Here is a 22,985-nt window from a genome sequence, read left to right on the forward strand (position 1 = left end):
TGCTTGTAATCCCAGCCTTTGGGAGGCTGAGACAGGAGGATCACAGTTTGGCGGACAGCCCCAGCTACTACTTAGTAATGCCCTTTGCGACTCAGTGAGACCCTGTTTCAAAATAAAGAATAAAAAATAGGGCTGAGGGTGTTGCTCAGAAGTAGAATGCCCCTGAGTTCCAGCTCCAGTACTGCAACAAAACAAAAACAAAAAACAAAAAAAACAGAAAACAAAACAGCCCCATTTTACAAGTGAGAATACTGATGTATGGAGAGATTTAGCTTTACTAAGCGTTTATCAATGTCATTCTAAAGTGTCATGTATGAGAGAAAAAGAAAGTTTCTAATTAGCAGAGATCAGTATTCTGCTTCGGAATATTTGCTCAGCTATATATATATATGTATATTATTCTGACTATGTATCAGGCAGTATCTGAGGTGCTAGAAATACTGCAGATGCCAACGTGTGCTGTTACAAAAACTGACGCTAAAACTAGAGACAAACTAAGTACAACTCTAGATACAGGATCTCAAGGTCTTCCTTCAGTTATATCAATGCTAGTAATCTGGGTTATTTTCTACTATAGAAAAAAATAATAAAATCATTCAAGGAAAACCTGAATATAAGAATTAAAAGGGAAGGCCTTTCTACTGGGCGAATCAATTTCCTATATACAAATAGGCAGAAAAGCCCTTACCTCCACCGCAGTGTGACAGGATCGCATCACACCTGTGCCGCTGGCGTGCATCTGCGCTAGGTTATAGAAAGCCAAGATATGGCCTCCCTGAGAAGCCAAATTAAAGTACTTCAAGGCCTGTTTATAATCCCTCTTGACGCCAATACCATCTGTTAAAAAAAAAAAATCACATGAAATGTCCATTATTGCCTTAAAGATTTAGTTCAGCATCAGAGAAGGCTTCCTTTGTGGAAATAAAAGTCTACGGAAAGAATTTTTACTCAGTAAATATGTGAAACTGATTAATGTAATAATACTGATTAAAATACTTTATATAAGCCGGGCGTGGTGGCGCACGCTTGTAATCCCCGCGCTTGGGAGGCGGAGACAGGAGCATCGCGCAGGTTCGATGACAGCAGCGCTGGCTTAAGAGACCCTGTTTCCAAATAGAAATATAAAAAATAGGTCTGGGAGTGTAGCCCAGAAGTAGAAGGGTTTCCAGGAACCCCAGTACCACCAAAAAAAAAAAAAAAAACTTTATAAATAATTCATTTGGGAGAACATTCACTGGTTAGAATTGGACAGTTCCTTTTCCATATCATAGTGTCATTTAGAGGAAAAGAGGTTAGTTTAGAACTTGGCGTACGCATCATTAATTCTGATGTTACTTACTATAGTACATAGAACCGAGCTGTAGTTGGCCATCCACCCAGCCTTGTTCAGCAGCTTTCTGGAAATACTTCAGTGCTAGATCATAATTCTGTAGAAAAAGATGTCAAATGAGAAAGCTCAAAAGGCTGATTCACTTAGGTAATTCATTCATTAAAAAGAATGAACACAGCAAACATAAACTAATGCTGAGGAGCCATTAGAAGAACAATTTTCTATTATAGGGAAAGAAATTGACCTAATTGAGTATGTGCATGTACAAATATGTAACAATGAATCCCATTATTCTATGTAATAATAATACAAAAAGGATTACTTAATTTTTATAATACACAGATGTTAATATACCTCAAGCCCCAAAGGATTAATATTTAAGACTGAGAAGAAAAGGAAATAGTTTTGTGGAACAATTTGTGCGTTGGCTCTCAGAAAGCATGACCACTGAGCTAGGCGTGGTGGTGCGTGCTTATAATCCCAGTACTTGGAAGGCTGAGACAGGAGGATTGCAGGTTCTCAGCCAGCCTCAGCAATTTGCGAGACCCTCTGCAAAAGTTAGTGAGAGCCTTTTTCAAAATAAAGAATAAAGCAGGGTTGGAGGTGTAGGCCAGAGGTAGAATGACCCTGAATTTAATACCCAGTACCACAAAAAAGAGGAGGAGGAGGAGGAAGAGAAGGAGGAAGAGGAGGAGGAGAAAGCATGAACACTAGTAGAAAACCAAACTAGGAATTAAGAATTGAAAATTAAGCCAGGCATGGTGGCACATGCTTGTAATCCCAACATTCGGGAGGCTGAAACAAGAGGATCCCAGTTCACAGCCAGCCTCAGCTACTTAGTGAGGCCCTCGGCAACTTAGACCCTGTTTCAAAATAAAGAATAAAAAATAGGGCGGGGGTACAGCTTGAAGGCAGAATGCCCCTGGGTTCCATCCCCAGTATGGTTAAAAACAAAAACAAAAATGAAAAAAAAAGGAGAATTGAAAAATAGTCACTTTTCTACTAGTCAACTAATGCTTTTTTTTTTGTGTGTGTGGGTTCGGGGATGGAACCCAGAGGCATATGACCTCCGAGCTACTCCCCCTGCCCAATTTTTTTTATTCTTTATTTTGAAATAGGGTCTGAGTTGCAGAGGGCCTCACTAAGTAGCTGAGGCTGTCTGCAAACTGCGACCCTCCAGTCAGCCTCCCAAATGCTGGGATTACAAGCGTGCGCCATCACGCCCGGCAACTAATACGTTTTAAATCTTAAGTCTCCTATTTTCTAATTAAGTAAGAAAAATTATTCTCTCCTAATTTGTTCCTTCTCTGTATCAAATGATTAGCCTTCAATGGTCCTATGTATCCAGAGGGAAAAGGTTATTCTGAATTTTAGTATTTTGAAATGAGTACTTCAATTAAAATTACAGTACTATCTTTTGTGTTAGGGAATAACTACAGATCACACTCTTAAACCTAGCGTTTAGTTTCAGGTCCAAATTAAAAGAATGTACTGCTTAACGAGCTCTCAGGGAACAGCAGTATCACACAATCAGAGACGTCTAACATAGGGAGGCAGAGCAGAAGAATGAGATGCAATGGCCAAGGAAAGTCAGGAGCGCTGGCAATTACGGAACACAGGGAAGGCAGAGTTTGAATGAGGCAGAACCAAAAAATGTCAGCGGGACTGACACTTGGGAGGCTACCAGTGACCCAGACAGAACACCTCTATGAGGCGGAAGCCTGATCGCCAGAAACTAAATAGTGAATGGTAGTAATTTAGGAAACTTCATCCTTTGTAGAAACTTGGTTTTTAGGGAACCAAACTCAGAGACAATGGGAAAGGTTCAATTCTGGTTATGAACAGCTTCACCTGGGCTCGACTGGAAGCTAGTTAAAAAATACTTCCCTGCCTCGTCAGCCGAATGCATGTTAAAGTCAGAACGCAAAAGGAAACACTTACGACTTGGACTCCTCTCCCGTAGAGGTAGGCCATCCCCAGACCACTCTGTCCAACCGGGTTGCCCTGCAAAACAGAGAAATAACATGGGAAAGATTTCACTACAACTGAGATGGAGCAAGTAGCTGCAAGTGAAATAATTTATAAGAGTATTCAAAATGTGCGTTAACATTTCCGATTCAAAACGAAACTTTCTCTTTGCCATTAGACTACACTTACTGTCACTAATTTGCTTATAATGATAAACAGTAACTTCATTTAGAATTAAACTTGGAGGCCGGGCGTGGTGGCGCACGCTTGTAATCCCTGCGCTTGGGAGGCTGAGACAGGGGGATCGGACAGGTTCGAAGCTAGCCTCAGCTACTTAGTGAGGCTCTCAGCAACTTAGTGAGACCCTGTTTCCAGATAAAATATAAAATAGGTCCTGGAGTATAGCCCGGGGGTAGAAAGCCTCTGTATTCCACCCCCAGGACCACAAAAAAAAAAAAAAAAAAAAAAAAAAAAAAAAAAAAAAAAGAAACTTTGGTCACCTACTTTGGACCGTCTATGCCTTGAATTTATGATATAAAACATGATTAATGTATTGCCTCAAAATTTTAAGCAGGCCACATTTTTTAGGTAGTTTTTCATTGCTAATTGTCACAGTGCCCCGTTGGGAAGGACATGTGGGAGTAGAGCTTCAAGGGGTTGGCAAAGTGGTTAAGTGTACAACTGGAGGCACACACACTCCAACATACCCACATGTAGTTTCTCTGGGCTAAGAAAGTCTAAGTTATGCATTATGATTAATGAGGAACCCAATTATGTAAGTTTTAAACTGCAAATTGCAGAACAAGTAAGGTAGATTATATCTCCCAATTCTACTACTAAAATCAGTACTTCCCTGATGAGGAAACTTCTCAAATAAATTTTTTTTTTGTTTCTTGCGGTTCTGGGGATGGAACCCAGAGGCTTTCTACCTCTGGGCTACATTCCCAGACCTATTTTATATTTTATTTGGAAACAGGGACTAAATTGCCAAGAGCCTCACTAAGTATCTGAGGCTGGCTTCGAACCTGCATAATCCTCCTGTCTCAGCCTCCCAAGTACTGGGAATACAAGCGTGCGCCACCGTGCCCAGCTTCAAAGAAATTTAAACAGAGAATTAATATTCAACAATCTAAGTCAGTTGTGGTTGTGCATGCTTGTAATCCCAGTACTTGGGAGGCTGAGAAAGAAGGATCGAAGGTTTGAGGCCAGCCTCAGCTATTTAGTGAGGACCTCCACAACTTAGTGAGATCCTGTTTCAAAATAAAGAATAAAACAAGGCTGGGGATTGTAGCTCGGATGTAGAATGCCCCTGGGTTCAATCCCCGGTACTGAAAAAAATAAAAAATAGAGGTCCCCCCAAAAAAGAATTGCTTTATTATTGTGAAGACTTTGTCTAGTCAATACATTCACACAAATCACATGTAAATAACTCACAGCCTAAATGGCTATGATTAACCCTTTAGTATAATAAATTATTATTATTATTATTATTATTATTATTATTTGTGGTGCTGGGGATGGAACCCAGGGGCTTTCTACCTCTGGGCTATAGTCCCAGACCTATTTTCTATTTTATTTTGAAACAGGGTCTCACTGAATTGCTGAGAGCCTCACTAAGTAGCTGAGGCTGACTTCGAACCTGTGTGATCCTCCCAAGCGCTGGGATTACAAGTGTGCGCCACCACGCCCGGCTAATAATAAATTATTTTAAAAGTATGAGTACTATGGCACACATTCAACACATAGTCATGAAGTCTTACCATGTCAGCAGCTTTCTTAAAGTAGTGAAGAGCCGTCTCATTACTCTGAGGTACAATGTCACTTCCTTCTGAATACATCTGGAAAACAGACCCCAATTTCATTTATTTATTTTTATAATTTTATTGGTGCATTATAACTATATAAAATAGCAAAATTCAAAGTGATACATTTATTTACACCTGTGCACGTCACCGGGTGTGTTTTTCTCGGGGATCCCACTTTCCCTGCTCCGGCTACTTACTTACTAGTGATATCTTCATATATGACTATAACATTATGCGATCTGTTTCCTTCCTTAAGCTTCTTTCTTCCCTTCCCTCCTGAGTCCCTCCTAATATTCTACTGGTCTCTCTTCTCATTTATTTAAAGCTCCTTTTCATTCCTTCTGTGTGTGTGTGTGTGTGTGTGTGTGTGTGTGTGTGTGTGTGTGTGTGTGTGTTACTGGGGATGGAACCTTGGGGACTCTACCTCCAGGTTATACCCTCAGACCTATTTTATTTCTTATTTGGAAACAAGGTATCTAAGGTATCAGCTACGTTGCTGAGACCCTCCTAATTTGCTGAGGCTGACTTCAAACCCGTGAGCCTCCTGTCTCATCCTCAAAAGCACAGGCGTGCGCCACCACGCCTGGCTTCTTTTCTATTTTCTCTCTAGCTTTCACACATTAAGAGAAAACAGATGACTCCTGATGTTCTGAGACTTGCTGATTTCACTCGGCGTGATGTTCTTAACTTCTACTCATTTTCCTACAAATGACATAATTTTGTTCTTCTTTATGGCTGAGTAAAAGTCCATTGTCTGGATATATCCTATCTTCTATATCCATTCATCTACTGACAGACACCTAGCTCGGTTCCATAATTTGGCTATTGTGAAGTGTGTTGCTATAAACATGGGTATGCAAGTATTACCATCTCTGGTCTCTAACTTTAACTCTTTTGGAAAGATCCCAAGGAGTGCTATATCCAGTTTCATTTGAAGTTATAACCTTCTCTCCAATTATATTTTCCTCCTACTTCACCTTAATCTTGGTTTTTCTTAGGTCTCATGAAATCTTTAAAAAAATTTCAGACCTTCACTCAGGACATTTTAAAATTAAATACATACTCTTACATGCAAAAATTTTAATAATTTTATATACGTCTCATTATATCATTATTTGATGTCATATCAAATTTATGACTTATCTATAAACATGATATATAAAGTCAACTCATAGGTCATCTCAAGAGAAGAAATCTTGAATCCCTAGAAGATTCTTCTTTAGCCCTCTATTCCAGGGCAGTCGGATGGCTGGTAAGTTGCCTGGGATGACAGGAGAGACTAAATGAGGACGGCAACCGTCAGTGGCGTCCACGCTCCCCTCTCTGCGACCATTCTCCTTAGGAGAAGGCAAATGGTGGGTCTTAAGTTCAGAACAAGGAATAACTAAAAGGCCATTTAAAAAAGTTACTAACAATCAAAGTATCAGGCATGGACCATCAGGTATGATTAAGTGAAGGGAAATCAATGCTGTTTTTTATCTACATTAATGCTAAGGACACAATATAAAGGAAATAGTTTTTCTGAGATGGGGGTAATTAGTAATTCAGAGCAAGAGTCAAAAGGGCTGAAGTAAAATGTTTTTAAATACTTAACAAAATTGACAGGGAATACCAATTCCTATGCTAGGATTTAGGGATTTTTTTTTTTTTTTTAAAGTACAGTTACCAGCCCAGTTTACTAGTTGTGATCATGTGGTAAATATTGATGAGATCTTACTACCTGTAAAAACCTTTGGGATAGAGTCCATCTGAACTTTCTGAGTTCAGGATTGGGTTATAATAAAAATACCCATTGGTTTACAGTTTTAGTTTGCAAAATAACGAAAAAGTTTTGAGATTGTTTTAATATACTGAATCTACTCATTAAGTCTTTAGTTGCAATTGTTTTTTCTTGGAGAAAAGAACCTCAATGAGAAGTGGGTCCTGGCTGCATACTTAAGATAATCAAGGGGTCTACAGATAGATTTCAACAGACTCTGTCTCTATTCAGCACGAAAGAAATAGGCAATTGTTATGATCTTAGAAAAAACTGTAACATATATAGGATAATTCCCTTATTATTATATATAACACATACCAAAGTAGGCACTCAGATAATATCAACAGAGAATTAACATACTAATGAATAAATACTGTCATGTTTAAGTTGCCTAGATAATAGCACTTACCTTAAGATAAGATATAATACCCTTGCACTGAAAATTTCACTTATTTATATTGAAAAATGTTTTACTAATTTATTTTTGGTAAACTACAGGTCCTGGATATAATATGTGCTTACGATGCAAGTACTTCTTGCTATTACATAATACATTCACAGGATGTACAGTACCTTTCCTAAGAAGGCCATGGCATGTGAATTGCCAGCATTAGCTGCTAAGTTGAAGTAGTCAAATGCTCTCTGCGAGAGAAAAATTTTTGAAAATAATTAGTTTTTAATAGAACCTGTTTTATAGTTAAAACAATTATTTCAGAACATTAAAAATGTCTTGTTACAATGCAATGACTTTAAAAACAAGAATACTCACTTACCAATTTTCAAAATAGAAATTAAAACATCTAGATTTTTTTTTTTAACCTGATAGCTACATCCAGGAACCATTTAAGTCATTTCATAGTTACAGCTACAAGAACATTTCTTGTGTTCCCTAAGCTTCAGGTTCCAGAAGTCAATGTCATTTAGAGGCGACATCAGCAAGCATCAATTTGCTTAAAGGACACCCAACAGCAGTTCAACTTCTTTTGCTTATCTCACTATTGCTAAACTGGGAGAAAAGAAAACTACGAAGCCTTTCTAAGGCATGGAGTATATTTTCGTAGTTCTCTGGAGTTAGAGCCTACTTAAAAATCACTTAACTACACATACTGGCACCAGCAGAAACCCATTATCACCTCTCTCAACCACACTGCTCTTTCATCTTCGCTAAGGACCTTGTACCTTAGTGGTTTATTCCTTCTTTCTCTTGCTGATTTAACCTACAACTCTTTCTGACCCTTTTCCAGCCAAATATATTCCTGCTACTAAAAAAAAAATGGCAAAACACACAAAATGCATCTTTCCTCTAGACCCCCAATTCCTCTCCGATGTTGACTGTCATCTCTTTCGCCCTGCAAGGCTAAGCTTCTAACCTGTCCACTGGCACTCCGGTCCACCCTACAGTCAGTCTCAATTGGCTTCCAACCACACCACGAGGAAATCTTCCACCAATGGCTTTCATACTGCTGCTAAAAATCTCTCATCTCACTCCACCTCCCCGTGGGATAGGAAGAGGTTTGGTCCACCGTACTCTCCTTGTCCACTCTTTTAGCTTGGCTTATAAGATGCCACCTTCTCCTGATTTCCTTCCTAACCCTTACTGTACTGTTTAAGTATCCTTTTCTGATTCTTATTCTACCAGCTCACTTCTAAACATTAAAGTTTTCCAGGGCTCAATTTTTTTGGCTCCATTCTCACTTTATATTCTCTAAGCAATCTTACCTCCCACAGCTTCACACACTGTCTAGATAATGGAAACTCCTGAGTTAATATTTTCAGCTCCAAAATAGTCTATTCAACCACCTCTGAACAACCCATTCATTGCTTGAACAGAGACCTGAAACTGTCTCTCCTTGACCTCATCTTGAGACTCCTCCAATACCTCAGTTTAAATAGGAAAGATCGAGCCCGGCATGGTGGCGCATGCTTGTAATCCCAGCATTTGGAAGGCTGAGACAGGAGGATCACGGTTCGTGGACAGCCTCCGCTACTACTTAGTGAGGCCCTTTGCAATTCAGTGAGACCCTGTTTCAAATAAACAATAAAAAATAGGGCTAGGTATGTAACTTGGAGGTAGAATTCCCCTGGGTTCTATCCCCAGTACGATTGCTCCTGGTCCCTATCCTCATTCACTCACATACCCAATCAATGACTAGGTCCTGTGACTTTTGCTACAATATTCATCTTTACTCCATCTACCACCTTCCATTACCAGATTTCTAGTTCTGGAAAACTACATTTTCTTTCATACAAAATTCTAGGCACTGCCCCGTGCTGCGCTGTGTCCGACTGCACCATGGGCATTCCACCAGGTCCTGTCCTGCTCTTTTAGCCTTGAATCACCCTACCTCCAGTGTCAACCTACGTGCCATTGATTTCTCCTTAGAGACGTCTTCCCTGACAATTGGTACCTCTCACCAATTAACCGACAGTTGAACTTTAATTCTCCTTTGAAACAACAGTCACACTTTACTGTATTTGGTGGTGATCATTTAAAATATAGCTGATGCTCCTACTGAACTGAATGCTCCCTAAGCACAGCCAAAGCTCTTTGCTCGATACTGTATCCTCAACATCTAGCAGTGAAGGGCACAGGTAGGTGCTGAAATATTTGCTGAATCAAAGCAAATCTGTACTAGAAATTCCTTTTCTTTTTTCCATGAAGCTGGCAAAATAATTTATCATTGTTTGGTTGCTTTACAGGTAGATAACATATAAGAATATCCTTAAACTTGTTATGTAAGAGACATGCAGTAAACTCTTATTCGGCCTTCCTTTCTCTCACCTGCCGGTTTTTATTAACTTGCTTATGTGATGCTTCAATGGCCTAACATATACATTTTAGTGACCTAGGGATGATGAAAGCTACCAAAAGCTGTCTGAATAAACGAAAACCCAAAGGTATTTAGTGTAGTTTTAGTGAGAAGTGTACTGTGTAATTCTTTATGTTACAGGGGTATGTGAAACACATGGACTAACTTTAATTAGTATAATTAACTGGAATGGCAGAAAAATAGTTTTGTTACTTTGACAAACATTTACTGAGAACTTATGATGTGCTAGGGGCTGGTAGTACAGTGGCAAATGAAGCCGACATGGTCCACGTTCTTTTGGATTTAGGTTCTAGCAGGGAAAATAATCACATAATATTAATTTACAGTGGCCAAGGTCCACAAGGAATATAGGTTTTTCTGAAATATTTTGTGGTATGTGACCAACTCCTGGAGAGGGTTTGCGGCTCAGGAAAACACATTACAAGTTGTGCTGTGTCCCAGAAGGGAAGGAATTAGTTACATGAAGAAAGTAGTTGGGGTAATAGTCACTTCAAATGGAGGGACCAGCATCACAGAGGTCCTGAGACAGGGAGGCTCCTGATATGTTCAAAGCCTTAGAAAGGGTCTGTGTCTGTGACTCAGACAGATGGTAAGGAAAATAGACTAGTACAAGGTTTTAGAAGTCTTGTTAAAGATTGTGCTTTTTTTTTTTTTTTTTTTTTGCGGGTCTGGGGGTGAAACCCAGGGGCATTTGACCTCTGAGCTACACCCCCTGCCCTATTTTTTATTCTTTATTTTGAAACCGGGTCTCACTGAGTTGCAGAGGGCCTCACTAAGTAGCTGAGGCTGTCCACGAACCGCGATCCTCCAGGTCTCAGCCTCCCGAGATTGTGCTCTCTAACCTAACGGAAATCTCAGACCATTCAAGGTGTGTGCGCGCATGGTACTAGGGATGGAGGCCAGGGTATTCTACTTATGAGCTATATCACAGTCCCATTTTATTTTTTTTATTCAGACAAAGCTTAGATGCAGAACAGACTACAATAGTTGTACACTTCTAATTTTTCACAAGTAATATCTTCCTCAGTTCCATAAAATATTTTTTAAAAGGTATCTTAAGATCCACTTCTATCGCATACTTACAAAAACCAAGACCTGTATGTGTACTTTTTGGGTAGTATGGAGAACCAGGTTTTAGAATTAAGAAAGTCCTTCCGCCACTCTGAGGTGTATTTTCCTTTGTATTCATTAGCTACCTCAAGTTCACTTGTGATTAAATGACACAAGCCTGATACTGGCAGTGACTAGCAGAAATATATCTGGAACGTGATTTCTGCCATGACATGAGCTGCAAAGCCCAGGATTAGGCAGTTACCTGATGATTTTGTTCGACTCCACGCCCTCCGTGCAGATGCAATTGTCCCAGGCCAACCTGAAAATCATCAAAAACAAGGCAAGAGAAAATGGTAGCATCTAACACATCATAAACATCAGGCCCACCAGAAACCATTGGTCATAAAAAGACTGTTCATGATAAAAAAAAAATAGACATTTAGTCTTACATACTGATGCTATTACTCTAAAATCAACCCAAAATGTTAATTATATCAACCATTATTAACATTATCTAATTATTACTATCTAAATATTAATTATTAATTTAAAATTTCAAAGAACTAAAATGGAATGCCTTAAATTACAAAGTTTTATTCTGAAGGAACTAAATAAAGTCATTTATAAATAAAGCCAGTTATAAAAGTGCTCATCTGCACTAGACTTTGAATTGTAGCCCTATGGACTCACTCAAAGAACATCCAACTATCATGCTGGTCGAGGGGAGGAGACGCAGTAGCTAAAATCACTTCTCAGAGAGGGAAAGGAAGCAGAGATAAGGGAACTTGGAAAAAAGCAAGATAAACAGAAAGTAAGTAAAATTAAAAATCTATATATGTACATATGTTTTGGTAATGAGGACAGAACCCAGGGACTCTACTACTGAGTTACATTCCCAGCTCTTTTCATTTTCTATTTTGAAACAGGCTCTCACTAAGTTACTATATGCTAGCCTCAAACTTGCAATCCTCCTGATTAGGCTCCAAAGTACTGGGACTGCAGGCAGGCAGAAGGTATCTGGCATAAAACATAAAATTTAAATCAAAATAATATCATTAATATAAAAGAAAGATGTTTAATCATTTTTTCTATAATTTCTAAGAGCTAGGATCTGGATCTACTTTTCAGTGTTGTTTTTTAACTGAAGACTCCCTTATTTCTATATATTCTAAACCAGAAATAACTATATATATATAAACCATAACATAAAAACATAGATTATGAAGTTCTTTTAATCTTATTATCAAAATAAAACACAAAGCACGTACGCTCGTGTACTGTGTGATTGATAAATATTACACAGTTTATATTAAACAAATCTACTTCTGTTCATGATCTTGGGGAAATTATGATTTAACATGAGTGGAGGTAACACAAATAGTAAAAAGGTCTGTAGAGCATCTTATTTTCAAAAGTTCTGGAGACTTCTTATGTAGGAAAAGTGACAGTTTTCTTCCTTGGTGACTCCAGAGAAAGCCTTTATCAATTAGCCCCAATGCTGCCCCACTCCAGCTGAGATTTCCTACTGTGACACATGCAGGGTCCTGTGGCCAGCATACAGATAAACCGGCCGGGTGTGGTTACACACACTTTTAATCCCAGCATTTGGGAGGCTGAGACAGGAGGATCGCGGTTCACAGCCAGCCTCAGCTACGTAGTGAGGCCAACTGCAACTTAGTGAGACCCTGTTTCAAAATAAAGAATAAAAAAGGAGGGCAGGGGATGTAGTGAAAATGTTCCTTATAGATGGGAAAGCCCCACCTCCTGGTAATAGCGCATACCATGAAGTAAGACATTCCCTGAGCTGTTTAAACACATACCTGTGCTTGTACATCACCCTTTTCAGCTAGGAACTGGTAATACTGAATCAAATCTTCTTCTAACATTCCACTGTTCATTCCTGGGTTTTCCACCTCATCAGGCAGCCGTATTCTCTGTACCACTGAGCCTCCTGTTAGTGAGATGTCACTGGCAACTGAAAGAAGGGGCAAAGCAAGAAGGTGGAGGGAAGTCAGAAAAACTTACCCACAGAAAGAAGTACAATTCCAGTTGCCAAATGAGGACAATCTTGGTGTTAAAGTTTCTATAGTCGTGTACAGGTCATAAAATAGTAATCAATTAATAAATCAGACTTTTCCACAAAATATTTAGAAAGTGGAACCCAAAGCAAAATTTTTAAAGAATACTTCCCGATCCACTAGTTTGAGACTCTGTGAAAGACCCATTCATGCTACTTCAAAGAGTACAATGAAAATACATATATTTAAAATTAACTGTGTATTATTTTTTCCCCCTGGAAGGTGAAAGGTAAATAATAGCTACCATGATTGGCAACAAGACGATAGTGGGTGAGTGCAGATTCGCAGCTCTGGAGGACTCCGATGCCAGCCCAGTAGCGATAGCCCTGGAAGACACCTCAGGTGAGAAGAGGGGTTTCATGTGCACCAGTGCCATTGTTCCTGGGAACAAAGCTAACCATACTCAGAACGCAACTCTGCTGTCCTAACCAAGTACCCCGACCTCCCATTTAAACCTGCCCGAGTTTTCAGTTCTGAGGTAATATATCCAGCAACTCCAACAAGTGCTGAAAACTATGGCTGAAAACTAGGACATCAGCAAAGTTCCAAGAGCAATTGAACAAGCCCTATGTATGAAGGTGTGCGCTTAAAGGTGTACAATCATAAGAGAAAGTTATTTAGGCTCTTGCTGAGAACCAATTTTAATCTTAATTTAGACAAAATCTCAATAAAAATGAGTTAATCTTCCACATTAGCAAAGAAATAAAATTAGCAAAATAGAGAAGATGAGTTACTGAAAGCAGGCACAACAACACCAGCAATAAATGACTTCAGATTAAGGGAGAGGATCACTAATTAAAAAATAGAGAAAACACAAAAGTAAAATTCCCTGAAATCATTTGAACAAACAAATAACTTCGTACTCTAACAGCTCTTAGGGCACACTGTGTAACAACATATATAGCATTTAATGTTCTGATTTTGTAGTCACTATTTAAAAAGAGTGACATAATTTCTTAAAAGTTCTAGAAAATATATTTATTTTTTGTGGTACTGGGGATGGAACCCAGGGGCATTCTTTTCTGAGCTGCACCCCCAGCCCTATTCTTCTTTTGAAGCAGGGTCTTGCTGAGTTTCTGAGAGTCTCACTGAGTAACTGAGGCTGTCTGCGAACCGTGATCCTCCCGTTTCAGCCCCTCAAATGCTGGGATTACAAGCCTACACCGCCATGCCCAGTGTCTATAAAAATATTGAATATGCATTTGCCATACAAAAAAAAATACACTTCATGTTTCTTGAAAGCTCACCCGAGAGGAACTTTTCAATTAGAGTTTGAAAATAAATGTAACTGTAGATTAAACAAATGAAAAGACATGCTAAATAGAGATGCTTCAGGAAGTCAGAGCACAAGATGCCTTTGTTTTCCTTTGGCTTCAGTTCCTTCAGTGGTTCAGCATTATACCAGGAAAAGGTCTTTTTACATGTTTCCCATCTTCATCCCAGCTCTTTAATGACCGGGAGTTCTCATCTTCAGCCACAGTGAAGAGCTTGCATTGTTGTGTCAATACCGCATTCCTTCTTTTGTTAACAGTCACTGTGCACTTACAGCTCCTGCTGCCTGGACGCGCTTCTGTTTCCATTCATTAGTACTATTACCATTCAAAATACCATTTTCGTTGCTTCCTTTCTTAGGAATACCTCCTTAAATCCTGTACCCTTCCAATCCCAGCATTCCATTTTCATTGTATGGCACTATAATGGTCACTGTATGTCTTCCTTACTGGCTTAAGATTGTTAAGGATCAGCACTCTATGTTATTCATCTTTGGAATTCCAATGATAAATGGTTAAATTGTTTTTGACTACAAACAGATAAACGACGTAAGACCTAACCAATAGGCCAGAAAACTACATTTTTCTTCTTTGCTAAGTCCCATATCCCATCAATAACCAAGCTTATAGATCTTTTCTCTGTTTTCAGTTTCATTTCCACTAAGTGTGCCCTTCACACTCCTGTAAAAATGAACTTACATGCATTTGAAACACAGCAATATGAATCAGAGGCCATGTGATTCACCCAAAGACAACTTTTAAAGTGGAAGGCAAATTAAGCACTTATTAGAAAAAGAATTTGGTGTAAAGATTTTATCACTAAGTGATCAGCAATATAACTGAAATACTCTTATATGTCCTTTATAGGAAACAGGTCTTGGTCTCCTACAAAGTCCTCATCAACTTATTTATTTTTGCAGTACTAGCAATTGAACCCAGGGGCATTCAACATCTGAGCTACATTCCCAGCCCTATTTTATTTTTTTTGAAATAGGGTCTTGCTAGGTTGCTGAGAGCCTTGATAAGTTTCTGAGGTTGTCCTCGAACCTGAGATCCTCCGGTCTCAGTCTCCCAAGTAGGATTATAGGCATATATGACCAAACCTGGAGGTCTTCATAAATTTAAATGCAAACTCTACAGTAATTCAATCTAAAAATGATCTGACAACTCCAACTCAGACAAAATTTCCATTTACATGTAGATTCATAGATTGAATTTGTATGGTCATAAGAAAATCTCAATTATGAAGGCTGGAAGAACTGTGGCCTTTGTACACCACAAATTTTTATCCTACTTAATGTTATTAGTCTTCTACTGAAGTCATACTTACCAAAACCATGTGGGCTATTAGATTGCCTCCAAGGGCTCCAAAAGTATAATATACAAGAGCCTGTGAAAGAAAAAAAGATACTTAACTGAACATAGGCTTATATTAAATTCAAATGATAACATACAATAAAGTTTTAATAGTGTTACCTTTGCTTGACTTGAATTAACACCAAGTCCAGAGGCATAGAGAAAGCCAAGAGCCTGAAATAAGATAGTAAAAGTAAGAATTTTTCCTTTGGTGAAAGTTTATCCAAGGTAGACACAATTTTGTATATTATGAAAAGATGTAAGAATCTTTAAATGCTAAAAAATTTGAATGCAAGTGTGCATAAAAGTAAAATTAAAGAGCTTCAGAAATGCAGACTTTTACAAATTACAAAATTAAGTGCAACTTTAAGAGTTAAAAAGTTTAACTTTCAGATTAAAGACATGAAGTATTAATTAGAAAAACAAAGCTAAACACAGTTAAACATGACTTTTACTTCATATTTATGAATAGCCATTATGAAGACAAGGTGATTCTTATATTATTAAATCAACTTTTCTATCAGAGAAAGATACACTATGAAGAAGGGCAAGAGATAACTGAATAAACTATTCTAGGAATAAAAAGCAAGGGGTCAAGGGAAAAGGGTCACCTCACAGTGTTAGAGCATATATCATTTCCTAAGAAATACCACCAAAAAATGCATTGGTAACATTCAACTCTTTGCCTTCCATGGATCTACCTCAGAGCTACATCCTGAGCCCTATTTTTTACTCTTTATTTTTTGAAACAGGGTCTCACTGAGTTGCAAAGGACCTCGCTAAGTAGTAGCTGAGGCTGTCCGCAAATGGATCATTCTTTTTTTGTTTTTGTGGTACTGGGGAAGGAACTCGGGGCATTCTACCTCTGAGCGACAACCCTAGCCCTATTTTTTATTCTTTATTTTGAAACAGGGTCTCATTGAGTTGCAAAGGGCCTCACTAAGTAGCCAAGGCTGGCCACGAACCGCAATCCTTCTGTCTCAGCCTCCCAAATGCTGGATTACAAGCCTGCGCCACCACACCCTGCTCATGGATCATTCTTGATGACATGAAAGTTATAAAGGCAAGTGTGGCAGGAAATGCTAGTGTTCATCAAAATTCATGAGGTCCTCTACATTTATTTCCCAGCCTCCTTTGTAGTTAGGTAGGACCACGTGCCTGGAATGTAGCTGGAAGGGATGTAAATTTTGGGCCTGGCCCTTAACAACATCCGAGGGACTCCTTCAGCTCTCTTTCCCTTCATGAAGGCTTGGAAGTCCGAGTTCCAGATGGTGAAGCCACAAGATGGAAGCAGCATAACTGAAAGTCACCATTGGAAGAATGACAAAGCAGGAGCTACAGCAAACATGGCCTGAGTGCATTCTACCTCTGAGCTATACCTCAGCCCTTTTGTGTTTCTGTTTTTGAATCAAGATCTCATTAGTTTGCTGAAATTCTCACTACAGCTCTGAGGCTATTCTTGAACATGAGATCATCCTGTCTTAGATTCCCAGTTGTGCCACCATACCCAACTTATTAAAGGCATTTTAAATAAATGTGATGGTCTCCTAAACCCATATGTTAATCATAACATTACTTGTGTTATTAATTAATGACATAAACAGATAGCATGTTATCAGCTGACATAATGCACTGTGAATATAGAATATCTCCTATAATTAGCCTAGCCAAAAATGTCTAACGTGACTTCAGCAGCTTTTAGCTATGACATCTTGTTTATAGAAAATATAGGTGATGGAGAAACAAACTGAAGGACTGTATAAATAGACGTAAGACATACTAAAGAAACACCACTCCTATCTCTAACATGGAGGGAAAAAAGGCATGGGGTTTATTTCTATATTACAAATAACCAATATAAGGTCTAGTTCTGGACTAGGTACTTGTTTAGACAAAATAAATGTAAATAATTTTTTTTGCTCAATACCACATGAATATGATGTGGGTATTACATAAAAATTTGTGGAAACAGAATGGTGAAAGTTGTTGACTTAAAAGACTAAGTTATGTAACAGTGGAATCTCATTTTAATCACACACACACACACACACACACACACACACACACACACACGGCATATACCTGCCTAACATATTCTCATTGCTCAGGTCTGGCTGATGGTACATAGGTGATGCTTGCTTTCTTAGTTTTATTAGTTTGTATTTCTGGTTTCCTGCCATGAATTTTTATTGCTTCTATAACAAAATATTTTTTAAAACAGACATCATGATTAATAATAGCCAAAGCATTTGAACTTTGGGAAAAATTCAATGGTGAGTAATTCCAAATAAAAAAGAGTTGCCTGCCTATTTCATCCTCTATAGACCTAATTTGGAAAAACTACAAATGTAACTGTGGCACGATGCAGCCAAAAAGCACCTTCACTGATCATTCTCCAAGGGGAAGGAATATACAAGAAGAGAGGCAAAATGGTCTGCCAGAAAGAAAAAAGAATGCTTAACAATGTTATCTTACAGTTTTACTTTTTAAAAAGATACCAGGGCAGAGAGAGTAAACGGCTATTAAAGTTAACAAGAGGTGTGTGCTGGGAGCGTCTCTGTGGAGATGCACTTACAGTCTGTCCTTTGGGAGAGCCTTCCTCAGTCAGCTTCTCAAACATCTCTTTAGCGGCCTGGATATTCTGTGTCATGTAGTCACCAAACAGAAGAGCGTATGACACTCTCTCCAGGGCCTTGGTATGATTCATGCCTGCTGCCTTTTGAAGATACCGATATGCTCTTTAAATGTAAGCAATTAAAAGACAAATTAGCAGTGTTTTGAACTGCCATTAATTTTTTTTTTCAAAAAATGAAGCATAAATAACTTCCTCATTTTATAGTAAAAAATTTCTAATATTCCCACTCAATCATGTTACACATATATAAAGAAACCATCTTGGATACTTTGATTTAAATAAGGTACCAGGTTCTTCTGACTATCCTATTATTTTAGAATATAACTATGTAAGAGTAACCCTAAAAACAAAGTTAAAAATAAGAGAATTGCAATTAGAGAATTGTAATATGATGGAATTTAGTTGAATAATGATGACTGCAATTTTCTTTTAAAAATTTTGCACATACTAATAAATATTAGCTGAAATTACAAGAATATAAACTGTTAGTGTAAAACAGCTTGTTTTATGTTATTCCCAACTGCAAATTTAGATTCCAGTTGGAAATTTCAAAGCAAAACAAAACAAACTTACTTGATCACAATTCCTTCTCTTTTGTTTGGCTTCTTTTGGTGCCTCTGAGCTATACTCCTGGCCCTATTTTATTTTTTACTTTGCAACAGTGTCTCAATAAGTTGTTGAGAGCCTTTCTAAGTTGCTGAGGCTGGCCTTGAACCAGTAATCCTTTTTTGTTTCAGACTCCCAAAGTACTGGGATTAGAGGACTTAGCCATCACAGCTGGGTATTTTCTGTCACTTTGAATTCTTAATAGTATATGCACCCTTGGGTCTTAGAAACTACTACAACCTTAGTCAATTATTTTTATTTTTTACTGTTCATTCTTGTGATCAGTTTATCTTTTTTACACAAGTTAAAATGTCTAAAAGTAACGTTATAATGTACATAAATCATATAAACCTTGTAATGGAGGTTAAGACATCTTCTGTGTCTCTGGTAATACAGTTTAAGAAAACAAAACGTGGCTATTTGTGCTACCTACTCTCTTTTTTGGCTTTTCTTATTGCTTCCATTGAGGATTTTCATTCCAGTCTGATACATCACTTCTGCCTCTTGCATCTGTCGTCTCTTAGCAGCTTCTTCTTCAGCTAAAAATAAAATGTCACATGCATGTAAGTGGATTTAAATTCTATACCAGTTTTTTAATCAAACACCAGAGTTTCTCTCTCTTTATTTTTTGTACTGCAGATTGAAACCGGGGCCTCACAAATACTAGGCAACTGCTCCACCACTGAGTTACATTCCCAATCCTTTTTAAAAATGCTGAGGCGGTCTCCCTAAGTTGCCCAGGCTAGCCTCACACTTGTGATCCTCAGCCTTCCAAGTTGCTGGGACCACTGGCACACACCCCCACACCTGGAAACACACGGAATGATCCTTCACTACTTGCAAATATGACTCTAAAAGTACTTAGTTTAAGTGTGGCCTTTAATGACAGAAGGCAAGACTTTTAAAAACTAAAAAATTTATTGAAATCACTTCCTTTGAAAAGCAGTACCAAACTGCTTTTGGAAAGTCCTTTTCTAACGCCTCTTTACACTCACATTTATACTTAGGATGACTGGTATAGTATATTTATATCAAATATTTCCACAGGATAGAATATTTCACTTCAAGTGTTTAAAAAGTATTAATTTCTTCTAATCATTATTAATCTTCACTAATAGTCTATTTCCTTTATTGCAAAAAATACTTTGTTATTAGTTTAGCAGCCTGACTAAAGGGTTTATGGAAATACTTGTGCATACCAACTGAAAACTCTCTTTAAATAAGACATGAGTGTAATAAGCTGTCTGAGAGACAGTCTGAAAATAACACACCACCTCCTCCAGCTCTCAAGTCCATTCTTTAAGGCTATGGGCCGAGTCATCTGGGCACTGCTGGCCAAGGTGAAGAATGGCTGGAGAAAGGCCTTCAATATGTGGCCCCACTGAGCAATGCCTCCTGCTGAGCAGTACTTACTTTCACAGAAGCCCCACTTTTCATCTGTCTTGTAGTCATAGGTTGTAGCACACCACAACCTGCCATCTTCCCTCCCATCTGACGTGCATCCATCATATTCCTTATCCAGGAAAAGGAAAGGGAAGTGGCAGGGCTCCCCATGTGCAGTGCCTTCAATAGCCGTCAAGACTGGCAAGAAAAGAAATAGAAATCTGAACATGAGCCGTACTTGTGGTACTCATGGATTCAGCCGTCAGTTTCAGCTGGTAGAATCTGCGGCAAGGATACATGATGTACGGTTGTAATGGGGACACAGAGGGCCAGCACTGATTTTGGGAGAACTTGAGGTTGAGTACCTTAGTGAGCATCATTAGCTGACTACTTACAGCTGTATCTAGTTTAGACGTCCTAAAGTTATTGAGATATAATCTTACAATGTTAAACGTCTACTGTAGAAATTCTGCCCAACAAATGAGCAAAAAATAAGGCAAAATACAGCTGAATCAATTCTACTGCTTGGCATAACTTTTTTCTGAATGTCAATATAATAAAAAGGTACACAGGGAAATGCTCCCCAATACAAAATTAATCACTTCCATATTCCTCTGTGATCCCATATTTCAGTACTTATCATATGTCCCGAGGAGTCGCCCCATACTCTAGCTCCCAATGGACATTTTGTTTTTAACCTGGCGCCTGTCATTTGAGGTCATAAGAGATCGAGAAATAACAGCTGCTATTATTATTACTGGCACCCTTGCTTTGAAAGGCTAGAAAGCATCCCTTCTTTCTTCTCAGTATAAAAAAATGTTATATCCTGTTACTAATTTAAAAAGCATTTTCAGTAAGTTATGAAAGACAAAATGAAATTCAAATGGATTTATCACTATGTAGATGTCATTCATCATTCTAGTAATCACTGACCAGAAACAAACTACTTCTCTACCTTTGATCTATGGCTTTTTTTTTTTTTTTTGGTGGTACTGGGGATGGAACCCTTCTACCTCCGGGCTACACACCCAGACCTATTTTATATTTTTTATTTGGAAACAGGGTCTCTTAAGCCAGTGAGGCTGGCTTCGAACCTGCGAGATCCTCCTGTCTCCGCCTCCCAAGCGCGGGGATTACAAGCGTGCGCCACCACGCCTGGCTTGATCTATGTTTTAAAGAGATTATTCATAATGGAATGAACAGGCAAAGTATCCTTTAGCAAGAACTACTTCTGAGAAGTCATTCTGACACAGATAAGAAAGGTGCATCCCTACTCATTGCTACTAGATCCAATCTGAATGTCAAAGGAAATAGTATATGATGGCTTAAAAAAGTATTTACTTTTCCAATGATAATAGAAATTGTCTTAAAAACAAGTAGCTTATCAGAGAAATTCTAGTTCACCAAAGTAATACTTTCATATTAAAGAAATCTCTTTCATGTGATGGATTTAAAGTTGAAACTTTATAAAAATATTATGTTTAGTAGTAAAGAAAATTTGTCTCAGCTATCTTCTCCAAGCAAAATCACATTTAAACTAGTAGAAATCTGCTCTTGCAAAGTCAATTAAATTATTCAAAAAAAGCTATGAAAAGGAGAAAAACAAAACTGAAAACATTTGGCGCTGTCCAGGGTATGGTTAAATGTGCACTTTCATCCTACCTCTCCTGAACAAAAAGAAATTCTGCTAGCAGACAGCATGTGGTTCTGCGTCTCTGGTTTTCACTTAATACATCACTGATATTCTTTAGGAGGCAGAAAGGGCAGAAGAGCAGACTTCTACGCATGCCCTCTGGGAGGGTTTCTGCCTTTCTGGTGCAGGCACTCCTGAGGCTCCAGGATCTGGAGGTGCAGCTACCACCAGCTACGACCATGTGGAACCAACAGGAGGATGAGGCTTATCTAACCAAGGAAGTTGAATAGGGAAGGACAGCTGCAGTCCCTGATGGCACAGGCCCAGAATGGCCTATCTGCTAACCCACGGAACTCTGGTTATGCGAGCCAAATAAACCTTGATTTCTGCCACTGTTTGAAGACGTCATGATATTTGCAATCAACCCCCTTCCTTCTAAAATGGCTCCAGATATTCTATAACAAGGAACACCATAATGTAGTTTCTCTCTTGGTGGCCATTTATTCATTCATTTTCAACAAATGTTAGCTGAAACGATTTTTGAAGATAGTTAACAGAGGCCTGTTATCCTTTGAAAGGCCTGCTGGTATTAGATGAACCCTTGGCTGGTATCTGGGAACTTAGATTTGGGGAGAATACCATTCTAACATCTAGCAGTGACTTACTGTGCCTAAACTCTTGGTAGTTTTACTCAAAACCTGTTTTCCTTCTAGGAGTCCACAATTTTGGTACATGCTAGGTAGGTGAATAAATGACTAGTACCCAGTCAAAGCCCAGGCACTGGGTCTCTAACGAGCTTCCATGGTAGACAGTACTTCACAGAAGCTGTCACACTGCTGCTGGGGGAATCACTGTGTCCCACCTGACCTCCCGGGAGGGGACCCTTGGAAGCTTGCACCTCGCCTCTCCCAGGCTCCCACCATGCATCTCTCCCTTTGGCCCTTTGTTTCTTTGTTCCCTTTCACTGTAATCAATCATAGCCAAGTTCTTTATTCCTTCTGGCAAGTCCAGGTGGTGATGGAGTCACCATGGTAGGAGGTAGTAGCTGAGCTGCTCTGTTATCAGAGGTAAATGTCACCTGTGGAATCTGAAAATGAGACCTGACTCCACGAGGGTTGGCTTGCTGCCCCCTGGCTGCTGCTGGCCTGACTGGTTAAAGTGAGGAAAAACAAGCATCCCAGTTGACATGTAATGTTTTTATTCTTTCCTCCAATAGAGGATAAAGGGAGATAACGTTTCCTAGGCTGGGGTAAAATCTTAAAAGTTTGCATTTTTTT

General features: G+C 38.7%; 1 protein-coding gene across 1 annotated transcript in view; it reads right to left on the reverse strand.

Moving 5' to 3' along the window:
- The window catches only part of SEL1L (SEL1L adaptor subunit of SYVN1 ubiquitin ligase), a gene marked incomplete at both ends in the record, with an annotated part of 57,031 nt that overhangs the window by 18,726 nt on the left and 15,320 nt on the right, over positions 1 to 22,985 (reverse strand). Inside the window, 13 exons of the mRNA XM_080707916.1 lie at positions 689 to 837; positions 1,340 to 1,427; positions 3,272 to 3,334; positions 5,059 to 5,136; positions 7,436 to 7,504; positions 11,009 to 11,065; positions 12,567 to 12,721; positions 13,069 to 13,150; positions 15,426 to 15,485; positions 15,572 to 15,625; positions 18,027 to 18,189; positions 19,126 to 19,231; positions 20,106 to 20,273. Of these exons, the coding sequence (XP_080564042.1) occupies positions 689 to 837; positions 1,340 to 1,427; positions 3,272 to 3,334; positions 5,059 to 5,136; positions 7,436 to 7,504; positions 11,009 to 11,065; positions 12,567 to 12,721; positions 13,069 to 13,150; positions 15,426 to 15,485; positions 15,572 to 15,625; positions 18,027 to 18,189; positions 19,126 to 19,231; positions 20,106 to 20,273 (1,292 nt within the window). The remainder of the gene's footprint in view (positions 1 to 688; positions 838 to 1,339; positions 1,428 to 3,271; positions 3,335 to 5,058; positions 5,137 to 7,435; positions 7,505 to 11,008; positions 11,066 to 12,566; positions 12,722 to 13,068; positions 13,151 to 15,425; positions 15,486 to 15,571; positions 15,626 to 18,026; positions 18,190 to 19,125; positions 19,232 to 20,105; positions 20,274 to 22,985) is intronic.

Source organism: Muscardinus avellanarius (genome assembly GCF_963383645.1).
Source record: "Muscardinus avellanarius genome assembly, chromosome: 12".
In the NCBI taxonomy this organism is placed as follows: Eukaryota; Metazoa; Chordata; class Mammalia; order Rodentia; family Gliridae; genus Muscardinus; species Muscardinus avellanarius.